This window comes from Nicotiana tabacum, chromosome 16 (genome assembly GCF_000715075.1).
Source record: "Nicotiana tabacum cultivar K326 chromosome 16, ASM71507v2, whole genome shotgun sequence".
NCBI classification, from domain to species: domain Eukaryota; kingdom Viridiplantae; phylum Streptophyta; class Magnoliopsida; order Solanales; family Solanaceae; genus Nicotiana; species Nicotiana tabacum.
In genome coordinates, this window is record NC_134095.1 from 147,286,465 (window position 1) to 147,307,135 (window position 20,671).

Sequence of the window (20,671 nt, forward strand, 5' to 3'; positions counted from 1 at the left end):
TAATTTTCAGTATAGTTGTACAATGTAAATACATGTTTCAGATGAGCATAAACATATACAATATTTCCTAATGTACATTCTAATACATTAATTGAACACATTTTAAATAGGCAATCTGTTAAGCCTTTTAATTCAGCATATTTGCAGTTTGAAGTCACATCAGTACTAATCTAAAAAATGTGTGCCTGGAAAGGGACTACAAGAAAAAGGAAGAAAAGGATCAGCAGGAGCAGTAGCAACAACACAGCAACAGCAACAGTAACGGAAACAAAATAGCCCAGTAATAGTGTTTAATAAAACCAGCAGAATTCCAGCAACACCCCAATGAAACAATAACAAATAACCAACCAAACTCAAGGAACAAACAAAATGAAAGCCCAGAAACACCAACAACAATCAACAGGCAGAAACAAAGTGAACCAGGAATGCACTAGGACAATCGATTTCTGACTCTCTGTTTTTCAGACTCTTAAGGAAAGAAACTCAGAACTTTAATTCAACAAAAAAAAAACCCTAATTCTGATTTTCAGTAGTCAAAGAAAGACCTCACTCTTTTAGTTTTTAGTTCTTAAATTACTCACCTTTTTTAGATTGAAAGACCAGTTAATGTTTAACCCTTAAATTCTCTCTTAAATTCTGACCCTTTTTACTTGTGTCCAGCTCTTCTTATTTATAGCCAAACTTGAAGAACTTAAATTAATCTCACCATCTTCTCCCCATCCCCCTTTTGAATCCCACTACTTAATGTTTTGTCCCCCACTATATTAAACAAATATATTAGTTCTCACTACCACATATCTTTTCTTTATTTAATTCCCTTATTGCCCCACTACCGCATGCTTTGTCCCCTACTATATTAAACAATGTATTAATTCCCACTACCACTTGTCTTTCTCTATTTAATTCCCTTATTATCCCACTACTGCATGCTTTGTCCCCCACTATATTAAACAATGTATTAATTCCCACTACCACTTGTATTGTCCCCCACCATGTATTAAACAATGTATTAATTTAATATTATTAGCACCTAGTGGACGGAGCACTCAAATTAATCATTTTTTAAGACTTATTTAAAATTTCGAAAATGCCCCTGAAACTACTGAAATTACCATTCTACCCTATCAGCTATATCCAATCCTCCTAAATCAATTAACCAAACTATAGCAGCTATAACCAATTCATCTAATCAATTTCCAACTAATAATCAAATTCTGCATAATAAACTTGCCAAACAAACTCCTAATCGACAACGTTCATGAATTAACAACAAAGTCAGATTCATATCCGAACTTAACGGGACAAACAAGTAGATTTAAATCACTAAACTCAACATCAGTTGAACTCAAACTAAATCAAACAACATCATAACAAAGATGAATGATTCAAACTAAATCAAAAACTAAAGACCAGCACATAAACACTCGACATTAAAGCACTTAATGAAAAACTAACGAACTTCAAACAAAAATGAACACGAACTATCTCTAATACAAACAAAGACCTGGGTTCGAATTCAAACCAACCTATCGGAACACGAACATAATCATAGAAAGAAGAAAAGGAGCGGAAGATGAATTCAATGAACGAAAACTAAAAGAAAAGAGAACGAAAACCTACTAGTTTGAAGTCCGGGTTCGAACGGAACCTCGACGTACTGCCTCGACGTATGACTGAGCATGACCTCGAATACATGACCTCGATGTACTGCCTGGATATGGAGTTAGAAGTAGAACGATGGGGTCACTGGTTGTCGACGTTCGCGGATGAAGCTGGATGTTGGGTGGTCGTTTATGGCTGGACATAGCAGAAGCGATGGTGGTCGTTGCTGGTTTTTCCGGCGATGGAGGCGACGATGATGGCAAAGCTCAGAGACGACGGGGAAACAACAGTTGGTTGTTGGTGGCTGGTCGTGGCAGAAGCGATGGTGGTCGCTTGGACGTGACGAACTGGTTGCTGCTAGTTGGGCGACGCTGGAGGGGTCATTTGGAGGTTGGTCGCCGGGCTTCGAGCTGGAGTTGCTCGCTGGGCGGGGTTATGGGTGACGGGAGGCTGTTGGAAGCTGGTGGGTGAAGACGAAGCAGCAGCCATGGTGGTTCGTCCAAGGCTGAAGTTGAAGACGAAGCAAAAGAAGCAGAAAGGGTGGTCGACGGAGCAGCTGGGGTTGTCGGCATGACAGTGGAGCTGGACGAAGAGGGGGGTGGTTTGCTAGTTGAAGATGAAGGGAGAGGGGGCGGGCAGCCATGGGAGGGTGGTTTTGAGCAGGAGGGTTTGTTTGGGGAAGGAGAAAAAGAGTGGGGGCGGGTGTTTTTTAGGTTTTTTAGGTTAGGTTTTAAAAAAAATGAAAATGGAAGAAGGGGGGTGTTTGTTTGGGTTATGGGGCAGACCGGGTCGGATTGACCCGGTAGGGGTTTGGTTAAGGGGTTATCTGGTTTTGGGCTTGTGGTTTAAAATTGAAGAAAAGGCCCAATCCGATTTTCTTCTTCTTTTATTGCTTCTTTTTTCTTCTTTTATTTTTTCTTAAACTAAAACTAAATTCTAAAAATCCTAAATTATCCTATAGAACTAAATTGATTTATGAAAGTGTTAATTAACTATTAATAACAATTAACACACAATTAAATAGCCATTACGATAAAATCACACAATTTGGACATTAAATGCTAAAAATGCAACGTACATTATTTTTATGATTTTTTGTTCTTGTAAAACAGACTTAATTGCTCCTAATTATAGAATTAAATCCTAAATGCAAATGCGACATATTTTTGTATTTTTTTATTAATTTAACAAATAAACATGCACGGACAAATACAAATAATTATCCAAAAATGCCACAAAATCCTCAAAATTGCACACAAAAGGAAAATTATTTTATTTTGAATTTTGGGAGTAATTCTCACATAGGGCAAAAATCACGTGCTTACAAAGTAAATCGGAGGAATTGAAAAGAAATATTTTTTGAATTTTGCTTGCATTTGATCAACAATATACTTATATTTTTCTTTCTTCTTAAATTCAAAGAGCAGAAAAGAAATTTCAGCTATATGTACTAAAGCCATAGTAGCAATAGGGCAATATGCTCCTCAACAGTAGCTGTATAAAATTTATGTAAAAATTTAACAACATCATTAATGACCTCCCAAGTAGTAGTTGTTAATGTACGATTTGGATCAGTACAATGCGCATTAGCAATTTCAGTTATGGGGAATCTATATTTGTAGCAACATTTTAAAAATATATATGTATAATTCCATCTAGTAAACGGACCAACCCACCCTACCCCTTTAACCCAGCCCCACCCGGCCCCCTCTTACCGGTCCAGGCCGGTTCCGGTTTTAACTGGTTCGGACCAGTCCGGTTACGATTAAACCCGGCCCATTAGACACCCTTAGCTCTAACCAAAGATAGACGAACCTAATTCACCCCAAACATGTACTAAACCTCAAGTATAAATTACCTTAGCGGGGTAGGAAAAAAAAATTTGAACTTCAAAATTCTTTTGGGACCTTATAATACTTATAATTGATTCACCGTTTTTTGCAAACAGGGAATCAAGCGAAGCAAAAAGAGTGGTAACAAAAACGTAAGAAGAAAAATGGGAAGCCAACAAGCAGCACAAATTCCCACCAGTTTTGGCCATGAACTAAAGGCTTGTCTCCGTTGCTGCCTTGTCAAAACGTACGACCAGGTTCCCTTTTTCCTTTTCTTCAATACCTTTTTTAAACTTATTCGGGTTCATTATTGTTAGATTATTTTTTGTATTTTTGCAAATATTAGGTGAATTTTGAATAGTCTATGCTTTTCCCTCAAAAGGCGGAGTCTTTAACATTTTTTAAAGTAAAAAAAGAGTAAATTAGGTTTTTTGTTGGATACTGGGGTTTATATATTTTGGATATACTTGCAGGGGGGTTTATATATATATACCAAGTGAATGATTTCATGTACAGCTCAATAAAAACAGAAGAGTTGACTTCAAGAGAAACTATCCCAGGCTACCTATATCATCAAGCAAAACTTCCTTCTTTACAATCAATGTATAATCTGTACTACTCTTAAGCTATCCAGGGTAAAAGTTGAGATGTTCAAGCTAATAACTTGCAATTGTAATAATTTGCTCCAAACCTTGGCAGCTATTGCACAAAGAAAGAAAAGATGAATTGTGCTTTCATTTTTTCAGATTCACAAAGAGGGGAAGTCTATCCTTTGTCTGAAGCCTCTCATATGCTGCAAGCTAAGTCACAGTATAAACATCCATTTAGGAGAGTCTAAGTTGTTACAAACAAGTCTTCTCCATGTCACTTTCTACAAGCTTTCTAGTTGCACTACTGTGTCCACCATATTCCACACTCTTCAAAATAATTCCTAGCCTTTAGGTTTTTCTGTGCGGATTCACGATTTTAAAGTTATGGGTGCTAACCAATAAAAATTCCAAAAGAAGAGGAATTTTTTTTAATTGTGGGTGCTCACTCAATATTTATCTATATATTTTTATAATTGCCTATGCAAATTTACTACATATGATTGAAGGTAATGGGTGCTTAAGCACCCACAAATGCCAATGTAGATCCGCCAAGAAGCTTGTTTAGCATATGTATACCAGATAGGTCTGCCTTTACTATAATAGATGTGGGATTTGTATTTTTGATGGGTGATTATTGGTTCTTATAACTCTTTTTTTTACTCCTTCGGTCCCAAATCCCAATATATGTGGTGGCGTTTGACTAGGCACAAAGTTTAAGAAAGAAAAAAATATTTTTGAACCTTGTGGTCTAAAACAAGCCATAGATATTTGTGTGGTTGTAAATCATTTCATTCAGAGTAATTTGAAGTTAAATTATTTTTAAATAAGAAATTATGACATTCTTTTTGTGACAGTAAAAAAGAAAGTATAGACACATAAATTGGGACAAAGAGAGTATAAGTTAATAATCAATTAACTATGTCTCAATGGGAGGTCGGCATCATTTGATGTATTATTAAAAGGGCAGTCCGGTGCACTAAGCTCCTATGTGGGGGGTCCGGGGAAGGGCTGGACCATAAGGGTCTATTGTACGTAGCCTTACCCTGCATTTTTGCAAGGGGATATTTCCACGACTCAAACCCGTGACCTACCAATTACGGCAAGGCTCCCTTTCATTTGATGCATCATTATAGTTAGATTATTTTTATATTTTGGGTTTCGAATAGGTTATATTTTTCGCTAAAAGGCCGGAGTCTATAACATTTTTAAAGAAAAAAAGGGGGTGCAAATTAGGTTTTTTGTTGGACATACTCGTAGTGAGATGATTAAAATGGATTTACATAGTCAATGATGATTCATATAGCCGATTCCAACTTGTTTGAGACTGAGGCTTAGTTGTTGTTTATATACTTGTAGTGGGGTTTATTGTTTATGAAGGGTGATTATTTGGTAAATTGCAGTTTAGGGAATCAGGATGTGAGAACTGTCCCTTTTTCCAGATGGAAGAAGATCATGAGCGTGTTATGGAGTGCACTACTTCTAATTTTACTGGGTATTGTGAACTTTTAGTTTCTTATTTATGAAAAACTGAAAATATATGTTTCATCTTTCTTCTTTGTTTTTTTGGGCCTAGTTACCTTTTTTAGTTAGTAATTTTTGGAGTTACAATGTAATAGTTTGATCTCAGTTATGGATCCAACTAGGAGCTGGGCAGCCCGGTGGCTTCGAATTGGTATCTTAAACCTTTCTTTAATTCTTATAATTTTGAGAGAATTTGTTTACTTATGATTCAGTATATTTTGCATGCTTGATATTGTGTATATAACTGCTTTATAGTTTTTTAATGGCATAACTAAAGTGCTTCATAGCATTAGTGATTATGAGATATCCTTTTTCCCTTTATTGACATGAGTGGAAGTTGTGAAGTTTTTTTTGCCTATAATTGTTACCCCTATTAGGGGTAAGGTAGGGGTAAGGTCTGCGCACACACTACCCTCCCCGGACTTCAAGATGTGGAATAATACTGGGTATGTTGTTGTTGTTGTTGTATAATTGTTGCTGCTATTAGCATGCACTGCACTTCCTATGTGAAGGGTTCTTAATGTTCATTAACCTTTGTGAGTAGACTTACTTGTATAGCTTTTTGGGAGGGTGGTGTCTGTTGGTGTCTGCATCATCGTTTATTTATGAATTTTCCGAAGATGATTTTTACTTGGATTTGATGTACTTTGCTATATGTTGCTGCTCTTTTCTTCTTGAGGATATTTTTAAGACTTTTTTAATGTGTGAATTTTGGCTTAGTGTATCTGCATAGTGCTATGAGCTTAAAAGGCAAATAGTGATTTCAAATTCCTTCTTAGATATTAGCTTTTCTGCAAATGTTTGGAAATTATGTGGAGGCACATTGTAGAAAGTAGTAAACTGAGGCTTAGCGGATGCTCGAGGGTTGTTTCTTTTGGTAATTTCTGCATTTTGCCTTAATAGTTTGCATCATGGTGCTTGAAGGTTAAAGGGAATAATCTTGAACTCACATTCCTTTTTTATATCAGTTTTTTGCAAAATGATTGGAATTTTTTTTGAAGGGAACCATGTCGGTCATAATTTAGGTAGTGGGGTCATGATGCTATCAAATAGATTCATCTCAAGTTATTGAATTTGATCTTCTTAGAAGAAGAACGTATTCTATAGGGAAATACTTATTCAGAGGGCTTCTTGTTGATAACCTTTTTTTTATTTGGTTCATAATTGAGTACACATTGGTGACGAGAAACTTCAAAGAGACATCCCTTTTTTTTTTGCAATCTTTTGTTTCCTTATATAAACTTACATCTAATTAGTTTATTCCGACTGTTTGCCTTATACCCCCATAATGTTGAGGGTTCAATTTAAGTGACACATGTTCCTAGTAAGCGTAACACTTTTCTTATCCTGACAACTCCTTGGTGCATCACCATTGGAAACTCTAGTGAGGCTACGCTAAAAGAGCAGCAGTCTTGATTAGACTTGAAAGATCTTCGACGGAAGCTTATGCCTTGAATTGGTAGAGCACTTAAGACCTCCAAAATTCAAACATTGATGATATTATGCCTAAGTAGTAGGAGAGGGGAGTACCTGTTAGATTTATAGGGATCGACGAAGGAAATACATTAAAAAAAAAAGGAGTACTAGGAAAGGTCTGATTATCTGAAATAAATCAATTTTTTTTCTCCTTCCAACTCTTAGTATATATAATAGCCTTTTCAAGCTAAGGAACTCCTTTTAGGTTGTCAGTAACATACAATACTCCAATTTTTTACCAAGATGTTTCACCTTTATTAGCTTCTTAAGTCGCATTGTAATTATGCAACCTGAGGATCGATGCTTTATAACTATTTTTCTTTTCCACTCCATTCACTGAAAATCTCCACAAAAGGGAAGAAAATAGAAAAAGAGAAAAAGCACATTTTGATAATTGTATTCTTTGCTCTTTATGCTATTGCTAGCGACTGTTTGCAAATGTTATCTGTCTGAATTTTGTTTGTTGGTAAATACCCTGTCATCTCTATACCAAATATTTTATTGCTTCCTATTGCATAACGAGGCATATAGTTGACCCAAATTCTCTCTTTCTTTTTGCTTGTTGAAACATTTTCAGCACGGTATGTCTCTGGTTGTTACGCGCTTTTAGTGTCTGATGAGCTTCCGGACGATTTGCAGGTAAGTGATGTTAGATCTTTGCTACTCCAAAGTCCTTTTGTATTTCATCAGATAGCTGTAAAGTTGCAAGTTTTGAACTAGCAAGCTATGTCAATTTATTCTTTTACATGCAAATTGTCTCGTCGTTCATGTCTTGTATTATATTGTACTAGCTATTCCTTGCCGGTCAATATTTGGTCGTCCTATGCCTTTTATATTTGAAATTCCTTTTAGGTTGGTGAGAAATATCTTTCTCTGTGTTGGCTTACTTAGGCTTGTCGAATCAGTTTCTCTTTTCCTGTTGTTACCTTGTCTAAGCATGTGATAACTATAGAGGCAATGTCGCGGTACATTGTGATTGTAGGCAATTGACACAACTAACTGAATTCTGTTACATCTTTTCCAATTCCTGTTAGTTGCAAAAGTTAACTTTATTATTGGAGAGCTAGGATCTCTGTCTTTGTCAAAGCATATTAGTGTCACACCTGGAGCGCAAGTTCTTAATATATTAGGCTAATGAGTGTTTTGCCAAATTATAATCACATTGGCTTTGTGAAAGTGATTTTCTTTTATGTGGAGATATTTCTCCTTCTGTAATTGTTAATAAGCTACTCTACACGTCCTAATTTAAGTTGTGCATTTGTTTCGCATTGTTATTTACTTTTATTTTTTCTGCAGAATCTTTGTAAAGATCAAAATATCCCATATGCTCCTCCAAAACGCATCTGATCGGACTAACCAGCAGTGATAACATCAGCAGATTTTGGGTTTTGATATGAGAAGTACTCGCATTTTGCAGCATCAAAGTAAATTTCGCTTATCTTAGAAAGTACGGATAAATATTACTATGTAGTAATAACTTAGTACTGGAATTATCATTAACCTCCCCAATATGAAAACTGAACATATATATGCCTGAGTCTCTCAGTTGTCTGGTGAACTCTGATGTACTAGTGTTGCATTCATGTGACCTGAAATTTTGGTCTTTCCTCGTATTAATTTTCAAGGTGATGTGTTCGGAGTAGGAATTGTTTTGAGTATTCATTTTCCTAGCTTTAACCAGAGGTCTCGGGTTAAGTATGAAAACGGAAAAAAGCACTTCTCCCTTTAATGGGCCCAATGAGGGCGCAAATCTGAATTAGTTCGGGCCGGTAGGTTCCGGATATCAGATGGTTATATCCAAAAAAGAGAAGAACACAATTTTCCTCCAGTTGGCTGTAGTTTATATGCTTTGCTAGTTGTAGCATCAACCTATCCAAGTGACCGAAATTTTCTGCTGAAAAAAACTATCTTCTCATTCTGAAGTGGAATGATGCATCAACAAAACTGCCCTTTCATGTAGATTGTCGTATATTTGATCCTTCACCATCACTTGGTAGGGTAGTTTTTTGTCATTAAGCTACTTGGTAGGTTTGATTGTTTACCATCCAAATTTGGTAAGGGATTTGTACTTTATTGTAGACACGTGCACGACGTATCTTGTGTTCACGTATGGTTCAGTGAAGGATTACACCCTAAATGAGTGTGATGTAGGAACCTATTCTGATGCAAGTATCAGGAGCGGATTCCACGACTTGAACATGTAATTTATAGGTCATATAGAAATAATTTTATCGTTGTTCAAGGCTCGTCTCCTACCTTGCCTTCTAAATGCTAGATATTTATTTCACTCTGTCATCATGTGAACTTTACCCTTTTTTTCAAGGGGCAAACAGTATCTTGCAAAAAAATAAGAAAGAATTAGTTCAACGTAGTGACGAACCAAAAAGGTATGCATAGGTTAAACTAGTAAATGGCTGGTATTTAACCCAAAAAAAGAAAGGTATATAAAAAAAGAAATATCACAATTTGTTTGTCGTTTTGGGAGGGGTCAATTAGGACATGCAGCAGTATACTAGAAGCTGAGAAAAATAGAAATTTATCAAATGTAGTTCATAATTCTTTGAGGGGTCCGCAGTTTCCTATTAATTAAGAATCAAATTCAGTTATATGAATCATTCATATCTGTTCAGCTTTATTCAAGTTAGTATCTAAAGAATGACAAGGGGGCTTGCTCTGATGGTAAGCAACCCACACTTCCAACTAAGAGATTGTGAGTTCGAGTCTTCCCAAAAGCAAGATGAGAAGTTCTTGGAGGGAAGGATGCCGGAGGTGAATTTGGAAACAGTCTCTCTACCCCAGGGCAGTGGTAAGGTCTGTGTTGTTGTTGTTGTATCTAAAGAATGTACTAAAATAATAATTAAACTATTTGTACGTTAATTGTCAACCTACCGTAGCTCACATGGTGGAGTTTTAAGTTGATTTAAATAAAATCCTAATATCACGAAATGTTTCTTGTGAATTTCTCAAACAAACACTTACATTTTGTGGTTAATTGTATTTATAATGCACTTTTTAAATATAAATTTTACTTTTAAATAATGAGTTATTACATTTACAAACTATAGCAAAGTTTTTTTACATTGACCGTTCAAGACTTATATTGTTGACTCTAAACTTGTAGGTTTGATACTTTTTCATCAGTTGAACTACTACAAAGACTACAAGGGGTCAAAACACTTAATTTTTTTGTGTGAATTTGGACATAAATTCTTCAATTTTTTTGAAATACAATTTGTATGTATGAAAATAACGTAAAATTATGCTTAGAAATATAAAAAAAATATTTTAAAAAAATCTTTTCAAATTCCCAAATAGTAAATGCGATAAACAAAGTGAAACGAAGGAAGTATTTTCCAAATAAATAATGGCCGCAAAACTCATAAAGTATATATAAATCGAAGTGGAAAAAAAAAAATCTAGATACTTGACCTTTTGGTCTTTTGAGGGGTTGGGGGTTGGAGGGGGGGGGGTTTGGGGTTGGGGTTGGAGGAGTCAATATGGACATGCAGCACTATGTACTTGACTCTTGAGTAATATATAATGGTTTTATCATATGTAATATATTCCATTTCTCTAAAAGAAATGTGATTGTAATATATTACTATCATAAATTAATTAACGACATTTAATTGCAAATTAGGCAAATTATATTATAAATTAAATTAGCTAGTATTGATTATATATATGACGATATCCATTATATTTCGTGATGTGAATATGTTATACTTTGTGAATCTTCACAATCTAGCATTCTTATTCGTTCATTTGACTAAGTTATACTTTGTGAATTTTCGCAATTTAGCGTTCTTATTTGTTCATTTGCCACGTAAATGGCATTTGGACCTCACACATATAATCTTATATACACGAGTGTTTAAAAGTAGAGTCGGATCAAGGATTTCAGGAGAATATGTGCACTTTATTCGACCACCGTTTGAGGTGGTCCTCCGAAATTTTGCCATAACAACAACTTGACAAGTGAATAACAATCACTATTGTTATTACAAAAACTTATCATTCCATAGACAAATGTCTATGAATAATTTTCCTACTTCAATGATAGCATCATTTATTTATAGTTATAAATACTGAGCTCGATATATTAAAATTAAATAACTATTCAAAAAGAGATTGGTAAATGAAAAAAGAGGAAACTTGACATTGAAAAGTGTCAAATTAATTCAAATTTTAGTTTTTTAGCGTTTTTGAAACTCAATGATTGAACCAAAAAGGAAATAAAGAAAACACAAAAGGAAAAAGGAAATTAAAGAGATCCAAGAAAACCAAAAATATAATTAAAAGATATGTCAAAGAGTGAAATAAAAACAGAAGAACACATGTCTGTGATGCACAATCTAAGGAGGGGAGCATGAGTTCACGTGCCCCATACCCCTCCACGTGGATCCGACCCGGTTTAAAATGACACATGTGACAAGTTCAAGTATTTATCAGGTTATTCCATAAATTTATATATCTATTTTGCATAATATGCCTAAGTTTAATATTTATGCAGGGTCAGTGTTTCTTGTGGAGTATCTTTGTCTTTTAATTCATTAGACGGTTGATATTTTGATGTTTTAGTACTAGTATTCTAAGTTTCCGTTCTCTGTCATTGTCTTCTAGATTTTGAAAGATATTGGTCCAATGACATTCTAAACTCAAAAGATTGATGGATTGCTGGAATCAATTTAAGAATAAAATTAAGGAGGTGCTATTTTTATGAAGGTGGAAATATAGTTATACCTAATTTTATTTGCCAATAAAAATAAGCTTTTTTTTTGTTACATTTGGAACGACTAAAAAAATTACTTAAATCTCTCGTAAGCTACATTGCTTATATTTCCCTTATCTATCAAAAAGTCATCCCTATTTTATTTATTTATTATGGTTTAATAATAATTTCTTTTGTAATCATTTAAAATAATTAATATCTTTTTATATTTAAATATTAGTTAATTGTTGAGTACATTCACATTTTGTCATTCATATGACTTGTTATCATTAAGGATGTGATAGAGGTTAAGATCTCTTTGGACTTTTGGTTTAGAGCCTTAAAAATAAAAATAAAACTTTTTGGTAGAGAGCACTTTATCATTTTATCTCTCTTAGTAAGTTTATAATATAATCTGAATTAATCGAAGTGTTGTGAATATCGGATGCGTACCACACAAAAAATTGATATGGCCTAGATGTATGTTCCACTAAATGCAAAATAAATTAATTGGTAACGACACTTATGGCATTCTATATCTCTCTTACGTGCTGGGAAATCTCTCATACAGTATATTTATTAAAAAAAAAAAAGACTATTGAACTATACCAAAATAAATTGTTTTTTTTTTGTGTTGATGGATTGTAGAGGATGGAGTTAAAACAAGGAAGCCACGTATGGCATCCATGATTTGAAAGTAGATCAATAAATTGTTTTTTTTTTTTTTTTGTGTTGGTGGGGTGAAGAGGATGGGTTAAAACAAGGAGGCCACGTATAGCATCCATGATTCGAAAGGATAGTAAAGTGACGATCCGGTGCATACATAACTAGATTGGATTCGGGAAGGGTCGTATTTCAAAACGTAGACTACCTGCCATAATGCAAGTATTAATAATTATTTTGACGATTTAAATCCATAACTTATAAGTTATACAAAAATAATTTTACACTAGTTTAAGGACGAATAAATTAAGTGCCAAAAAGAGCAGCAGCCGAGATGATTCATTATATGTCGACATCAGCTCTGTAGCAAAGTATCTTTTTTAGGTGATGCCATAATATTCCTTTTACTTATATTAAACAAACAAGCACTGCACAATCACTGTGAAGACAACTAGTTCAGCCTACCACAATTCAGATACATTTCAGACGGGAAGTTAGCTTTCTTTTTTTCCCTCTCTTTTGAAATAGTTCGAGTGTAAAAGAAAATTTTGTATTTAGATCTGCAATGGATCACAATAACATTAAAAAAATAAAATTGTATTCTTGTAGATAAAATGAGACATTTTTAATCAGAGATACAAAATTAATATAAAATTGCGTTTATTGGGAGCAATGTACCCTTAATGTGTCATTCTGGATTTAATTATGCATTATATCGAATACTAGGTGAAAAATCAAATAAAACATTTATGTCCAACGCCCACATATGTTTCTTGGAGAATAAGAAAGGGCATTTAATCAAAAGGGCATTTTATAGGTGATAGTCAAGTTTGGTCATTTGGTATTTAGAGCAGCCCACCGTTTAACACGACTCTTTTTCTTTTACACTTGTTTTGTGTACTTTACACTTTTTCATACTCATAACCTATAATATAAAAGCAACTGATATTTTTAGTTCCACAGCACATAGTTGAATCTGGCCAAACACCCCCCAAAAAAGAAGCAGCAGCAAAATCTTGAATCTGTAGCTTTCTGTTGTAACTTGGTAAGCTCTTTTTTTCTGCTCCATTTTTGCTTCTAAGACTTGTACAAATACTTGGTTTGTTGTAAAGTTTTTATTTTTTTGTGTTCTTTTCTTGTTTTTGGTCATTTGGGGCTTTGATTTAGTGTTCTTTTTGCTGATCTGAAGTATCAGATTGAGAAACGACCAAAGTTTTTTGCTTTTGATTTCACCCTCTTAGAATCCCTCATTATATTTCTTGGATCCACTTTTGTTAATAGTTCATGAGATCTTTTCATGAATATCTAAAGTTTTAATCTTTTGGCTTTTCAAAATTATTCACATGGTTTTTTTTGCCAATTTCTATTTTACCATCTGAGAAAGTTTTATGCTTTATTCTTAGCCATGTTGATAAAGTTGGAAGTACGGTAATTTCTTAAATCATACAGTAGTGAAGTTTTGAACATACAGTTGAATGAATGTCCTAGGAATTTTAACCTATTTGTTGTTTCTTATTCACTTGTATGTAAAGTTAATGGAATATACAGGGGATTTCATCTTTGACTTTAGTCAATCTCGGCCGCTATTTATTATTGTGTTTCTAGTTGCCACAATTTTCAATAACGAGCAAATCAGATCTAAGGAATCAAGATCCATTTTTGCAACTAGCACTTTCTTGCCACAAATCAATAAAATGTTTACTTATTAACAGTGGCAGAGCCAAGATTTTCACTAAGGAGGTCAAAATATATAAAAGTAAACTCACGAAGAAGCCAAGAGTGTCAATATATAATGTATATACATAATTTTTTCTTTATCTAGCTACACAATGTAATTTTCCGACGAACCCTTGAGTACATGTGGGTCCGCCATTGCTTATCAAAGTGTTTTCCGTAATGAGCTATAGTTATATGTGTTTCTGAAAAAGAGTGAGTTTTGTCCTTTTGAGCAGATATATATAGGATGGCGAACATAGACATAGCTGGAATCATGAAGGATCTCCCAAATGATGGTCGTATCCCGAAGACCAAAATTGTTTGTACTTTAGGGCCAGCTTCTCGATCAGTGCCAATGCTGGAGAAGCTCCTTCATGCTGGAATGAATGTTGCCAGGTTTAACTTTTCCCATGGGACCCACGAGTACCATCAGGAAACCTTAAACAATCTTAAGATTGCTATGCAGAATACTCAGATCCTCTGTGCTGTCATGCTTGATACCAAGGTTTGGTTTTGATGCATAGTTTCGTTTATCTGTTATTTTCCTTGTATTTCAACTTGGTTCTTCTGCAGCTGGTTTTGTCATTTGTTACTTTTTCTGTTTTTGATGTTTAGGTGGTAGTATCTTGAAATCCCTCGCAAGCTAGGTTTATTTTACTGGCAACAGTACATAACTGATCTTTTAAATATGATAGTCAAATGTCAGGAAATCTGAATTATCTTTTATGTTACCTTCTCAAAAAAAAAAATCCGAATTATCTTTTCTCAAGGTGCATTTCTTTCCACAATACTTTGTTTTTATTTATTATCTTTTAGTTTGACAAGTCTTTTGTCTATAAAAATGGAGAAGGATAAAGTAATTTTGAGCTGGCCATAATTTTGGTGTGGCATTTGCTTGAAGATATACCTCAACAAGGTGTCCAGGTCAGCTAAATTAGAGTATAATAAGAGTAAAGTGAAGGTGATTCACAGAAAAACGCGTATTTTGTTTAAAGTTTCATTAGCAAGTGGCAAATTTGAAATCTAAAGGACCATATTTCCTACATAGTTTGGGGAGAAAGAGACCGTTATGATCTTGTTTTATGTGGTACTAAGCAATTCCCTTCCGTTAGTGGTGGTGAAGTGCATTATTTCGATTGGATTAGTCTTTGTTAACCACTAGATAATAAAATAATATTTGTAGAAAAGTGAGTATGGAGCCTTTGTTAACCAATTACCTCTGCTATCCGACAATTACTTTTTTTCCAGTATGGAGCCTTTTCACACGTTAATACGATCTCTTTGTGGTTTTCTTTATTTTGTGCTTGTTCTTAAAGCCTCTTATTCCGTTTACGAGGCATTCCAGCCTCCAGCAAACATTCTTAGCTTTCTCCTCATTTTGCATATATGTTAGTAAAAACGTTGATCTTCTATTGACTATGGCCTTACGGTAAAATACAAGTTAAGAAGATTAAGTGCTGTAGATGGTAGATTTCGAAGATGATGAAAATTTAATTTTTGACAAAAGAAAGAAAATACATGTGAAGGCTGAAAGATGACTCAACATGTGAAGAAAATGCACAGTTGTATAGTTCACTTATCCACATTCTACTACCAAGCTTTCTCGATGGTCTCACACATGGGTATTTTCTCTTTGCACAAAAAGATTAAATGAAATAAATAAGATTTTTCTGTTCTATTTACGTCTCTTTTATTGTTACAAAAGCATTCTTCTTTTCCTTCTTCCAAACTAGCCAAAAACTGCACAATGGGTATTCGTCTGAGAGCTCCAATGCATAATTGTCTCATCTACAGTTATTTGTAACTCCCATAAAATAATTAAATATCGAAAAATAAAGAATTCAAAGCTACTTTAAGAGTTACTTTTCTTATATTAGGTGGTAGCTTTATTGGTTAAGGGAAGTTAGACGGCTTCTATAGAGTGGTATCTCATACATTGTGTGACTTGGACTTGTACCAAATGATGCAGCATTTTATACAAATATACAAGGGCTTGAGAAATATTATACTCAATAATTCTTGGGCAGGGTGTTGCACTGTTTTCATGCAACCATAGTTTTGTTTTAGGATAAACTGCATGTGTATACTCATAACTTCATACATTTTCTGTGCTATGTCATACATTTCTATGTCTGTATTATCTAATTCAGAATCCAGTTACCATTTTTGCTCTTTATTTCCTTGTTTCTAGAAACTGCTGCATTGTTCCTGGGTTCTCGATGGTTAATATTAATATTATCCTAAATGATGCTATCATGACAATTCAAGAATACTGGTTAAGACCTTGCCTTTATTCTGCATGTACGAGTATTCTGTAGCTTCAATTTGCTACGTAGGTGCTGAACTAACATACATTTTTTTCAGGGACCTGAGATTCGCACTGGTTTCTTAAAGGATGGAAAACCAATTCAGCTGAAAGAAGGCCAAGAAATCACTGTGTCTACAGACTATGACCTAAAAGGAGATGATCAAACAATCACGATGAGCTATAAGAAGTTGGTAGTGGACTTGAAGCCGGGCAATACCATCTTGTGTGCAGATGGTACCATAACCCTTACTGTTCTGTCATGTGATCCAGCGGGTGGAACAGTGAGATGTCGCTGCGAGAATACTGCCACCTTAGGAGAGAGGAAGAATGTAAATCTTCCGGGTGTGGTTGTGGACCTCCCAACACTTACAGAGAAGGATAAGGAAGATATACTAGAGTGGGGTGTTCCTAACAACATTGATATGATTGCTCTTTCATTTGTGCGCAAGGGTTCAGATCTTGTCAATGTTCGCAAGGTTCTTGGTCCACATGCCAAGCGCATTCAATTAATGTCAAAGGTATGCAGAGTCATTTAATCTTTTATATTTAGAAGGTATGGTTGAATTTTGAAACACATGCATTGCTTAGGAGAAAAGAACATAAAACATGGCGATGGATTATGTAATCTAAATTAACATTTTAGACTTCTTCCCAAATATTTGACTGCTAACTAGTTGTGGCATCCTCTGATGTTTTTATCTTCTAAAATTGTCTTGAAGGTTGAGAATCAAGAGGGGGTAGTTAACTTTGACGAAATCCTACGTGAGACAGATTCTTTTATGGTTGCTCGAGGTGATCTTGGAATGGAAATTCCAGTTGAGAAGATTTTTTTGGCCCAGAAAATGATGATATACAAGTGTAATCTTGCTGGTAAGCCTGTGGTAACTGCCACTCAGATGCTTGAATCAATGATCAAATCTCCACGACCTACCCGTGCTGAGGCAACCGATGTGGCTAATGCTGTCTTGGATGGTACTGACTGCGTTATGCTTAGTGGGGAGAGTGCAGCTGGGGCTTATCCTGAGCTGGCGGTAAAAATCATGTCAAAAATCTGTATCGAGGCAGAGTCTTCACTTGACTATGGGGCTATCTTCAAGGAAATGATCAGGTGTACTCCTCTTCCAATGAGTCCACTAGAGAGTCTAGCGTCATCCGCTGTCCGCACAGCCAACAAGGCTCATGCAAAACTCATTGTTGTCTTGACACGTGGCGGGACTACGGCAAAGCTGGTTGCCAAGTATAGGCCTGCTGTTCCTATTCTATCTGTCGTTGTGCCTGTCTTGACCACAGATTCTTTTGATTGGTCCATCAGCGATGAGACCCCGGCTAGGCATAGTTTGGTATACAGGGGCTTGATACCGATTCTTGCCGAAGGTTCTGCAAAGGCCACTGACTCCGAATCAACTGAGGTGATTCTGGAAGCTTCCCTGAAATCAGCCGTAGCGAAAGGGCTGTGCAAACCTGGTGATGCTGTTGTGGCACTTCATCGTATTGGTGCTGCATCCGTTATCAAGATTTGCCTCGTCAAGTAATCTTTGTGTCAAAACTTTCCAATTTAGAAGATGGATTTGCATTCTGCTTTCTGGTCATGATAGTGCTGTGATATGCTAATTTCTAGTATCATTTAATGACAACTTATTGATTTCTATATTTCATGTTTATTCTATATCTGCCTCAAACACTGGATTAAAATAAGTATCTTTTTCTGCAGCAATACTTTTGTTGTGTAAGGGGAAAAGGATATAAAGGCAGTTCCTTTAAACTCTCTTGATGGATTTCGAATGTAGTACACTGGAGAGAATTCTGTAGGCAACTGATTTGTCATGTTCCTATACTTCTTTCGTTTTGAATATCAGTGAAAATAGCTACAGCATTTTCTACTCCTATGTTTACAGTTCTATTTACTGCACTCTATGGTTTGGCTGTTACAAGTTCAAAATGGAGAGGTTGGAGTGTACTTGAAATTAATAAATGGAAAATACTCAAAAAGTCTATGAAGGCAAACAAGAAAATGGTGTTAAAGCTGAAAACACCTTATTACTATGTATAGGTTTTTCTTTGTCTGATTACAAGCCTACCTCGGATTCATGATTTAAATTATATGTTTTTTTAAGGGTTTTAACATTAAACTCATTATAATTTTAAAGTTATGGGTTCATGTCTACTATTTTTGTATTTTTAAAGAATTTTTATATATAAATTTTTGTTTCGCGTAAAAAGTTACGGGTTCAGTTGAACCCATCATTAACACACTACATCTGCTCCGGTATATTACTAAGGTGAAATAACGGTCGCTCTAAGAAAAGTTTCATAGAATAAATTAAGCCAACAGAAGAACACTAATTTCCTTCTTTAATATCTCATCCTTCTTGCCATGAATCTTCCAAAATCAGACAAGAGTATTCCCAAAATATATCTACTTTAGTAAGCTTGATGCTAAAGACTAATGGTGAATTAAGTTTCTTGCGAATGAAGCTAGCGTTTGGACATAAATTTGATTGAAACTTGAAAAAAGAGTTTTTGAAGTTGTGTTGCAAAATAATTTTGAAAGTTGAAGTTGTGTTGGACTCTGGACATGTATTTTATTTTAAGAAAAATTGAAGTTTTGTGAGTGGAAGAAAAATTTTCACCTAAAAATTGTCTTAAACCAGTTTTTGGGAACTTATAAACTTTTGAAATTTTTTTCTAGAAAACATGATCCTATTTCATAAACATACAATATATATATATATATTTTAAATTAAGCCAAAATCTATGACCAAAACGGGAGCAAAAGTAAATTCAGCCAAAAGGAGGATTAATAAGAATCCGACTTCTATAGGATGATATTTTTGACACATCATTCATGACTCGCCGTGTCAAATCTATTTATATGATTTTTTTTTTTTTTTTTTTTTTTTTTTTTTCACGGCTTCTTTACTAGTGTATTTTTTTTATTGTCATACTTATGTTTACTTTGAGTGGAGTGTCTATTGAGAATAGTCTCTCTATAAGGTAGAGGTAAGGTTAGGGGCGGCTCAAGCACACATAGGGCCTAAAGCCACAGTTTAATATAAGACCCAAATTTTTAAAAGAAAGTTATAAGATACGTTTTTATTTGAAGTCTATTCTTCTAACTTTTTGAGATATAAAGTTGTTAATAATTTTTTTTGTAATCGATTTTTCTAATAATTCATGCCCGATTGATAATATAGCCAACCTATCTAATCTTTCTTGAGATATTATTGTTTCTAGATAAGATTTTACAAAACAAATAAAAGTATAGAACTATTGGAAGCTTAAAAGTATTGTTGAACATTTGAAATAGTGAAATCTTGGAGAAAGAAGGTGAGTAATGAAATCTTGGAGAAAGAAGTGAGTAAGAATATAAAAGAGAAACACGAAAAACATGTAGGGTTTTCTGAAATATGAAGAAATTGAAAAAAAAAAGAAAGATTAACTTGGATAAATTAAGGAAAGAGCAGATTTTTTTAATGGAGTGAAAAATGAAAAACTAAAAGTTATGAAAACTATTCATCTACACATTTTTTAAGTAAGTCAAAGTATTATTTTATTTATATATCTAAAAAAATTTCTTTCCTTTATATTAAAAACTCTAATTTTGTATTAAAAATACTAAATATTATTTTTTAAATACATAGGAACCTATTATTTTAAAAAAATGGCCCCCCTAAATTTGGGCCTAAGGCTTTTCGTCGTTATACAATAAAGAATTTAACAATGTGATACAAATATGTTAGGTATAACATGCACTCGTGGAAAATCCATGTAATTTTTATTTTTTCCTCCTCCATTCTTTCTTTTCTAATCCTATCATGTTTTTGCTTGCGTTCTTCTCTCTAAAATCATGAAATACAAAAACAGAGAAGAAATTGGGTTAATGGTAGTTGAGATGAGATACGACTGGACCTATGAATTGGTCTTGTGGATGGGAAGTCTGAAGAGATGAAGTGCTCTTGTATTATGAATTGATGGAGATGAGCTTCCGGATGATGGCAGTTCGTTCACATGGCAGTGCTGGTGAAGTGTTTGTGAGAATGTCTCAATGAGGAAAAAATGGAGAATTGGAGAGGGATGATTGTGGGTCTTCAAAGGTAGTCGATGCGAATAGAGGAAGAGAATAGTCCTTTCATTTTGAGAGAAACAAATGGATCAATCAATCAATCATGCCTCAATTTCAAAAATTTCCAGGTATGTTCTATATCTATACCTCAATTTCAAATTTACTGAGGTATGTTCTATATATAGCTTT

The 20,671-nt window shown here is 34.5% G+C and overlaps 2 protein-coding genes across 5 annotated transcripts; both read left to right on the plus strand.

The window, feature by feature from the left end:
• The first annotated feature begins 3,386 nt into the window (after positions 1-3,386).
• On the plus strand, positions 3,387-8,663 carry LOC107760371 (transcription elongation factor SPT4 homolog 2). Of its 4 annotated transcripts, XM_075233459.1 has the most exons (6): positions 3,387-3,469; positions 3,551-3,691; positions 5,425-5,516; positions 5,641-5,696; positions 7,599-7,660; positions 8,318-8,663. In XM_075233459.1, exons 2-6 carry the CDS (start codon positions 3,599-3,601, stop codon positions 8,366-8,368), a joined length of 354 nt encoding a protein of 117 aa, XP_075089560.1. In that variant the 5' UTR covers positions 3,387-3,469; positions 3,551-3,598; the 3' UTR covers positions 8,369-8,663. The 4 variants fall into 4 exon arrangements, with proteins under 4 accessions (XP_075089560.1, XP_016433894.1, XP_016433896.1 ...); XM_016578408.2 differs by lacking the exon at positions 3,387-3,469 and having other exon boundaries at positions 3,484-3,691; XM_016578410.2 differs by lacking the exon at positions 3,387-3,469 and having other exon boundaries at positions 3,484-3,681; positions 5,652-5,696.
• A 4,170-nt stretch (positions 8,664-12,833) lies between these two features.
• LOC107760370 (pyruvate kinase, cytosolic isozyme) lies at positions 12,834-18,299 on the plus strand. Its single transcript, XM_075233458.1, has 4 exons — positions 12,834-13,440; positions 14,348-14,616; positions 16,476-16,937; positions 17,139-18,299. Exons 2-4 carry the CDS (start codon positions 14,359-14,361, stop codon positions 17,949-17,951), a joined length of 1,533 nt encoding a protein of 510 aa, XP_075089559.1. The 5' UTR covers positions 12,834-13,440; positions 14,348-14,358; the 3' UTR covers positions 17,952-18,299.
• The last annotated feature ends 2,372 nt before the right edge of the window (positions 18,300-20,671 follow it).

Bases quoted from the DNA above. Each gene is read 5' to 3' on its own strand.
- LOC107760371 (XM_075233459.1), top strand. From the start codon at position 3,599: ATGGGAAGCCAACAAGCAGCACAAATTCCCACCAGTTTTGGCCATGAA. The intron at 3,692-5,424 runs GTTCCCTTTTTC...GGTAAATTGCAG, and splicing joins TTGTCAAAACGTACGACCAG to TTTAGGGAATCAGGATGTGA. The intron at 5,517-5,640 runs GTATTGTGAACT...ACAATGTAATAG, and splicing joins ACTACTTCTAATTTTACTGG to TTTGATCTCAGTTATGGATC.
- LOC107760370 (XM_075233458.1), top strand. From the start codon at position 14,359: ATGGCGAACATAGACATAGCTGGAATCATGAAGGATCTCCCAAATGAT. The intron at 14,617-16,475 runs GTTTGGTTTTGA...CATTTTTTTCAG, and splicing joins CTGTCATGCTTGATACCAAG to GGACCTGAGATTCGCACTGG. The intron at 16,938-17,138 runs GTATGCAGAGTC...ATTGTCTTGAAG, and splicing joins GCATTCAATTAATGTCAAAG to GTTGAGAATCAAGAGGGGGT.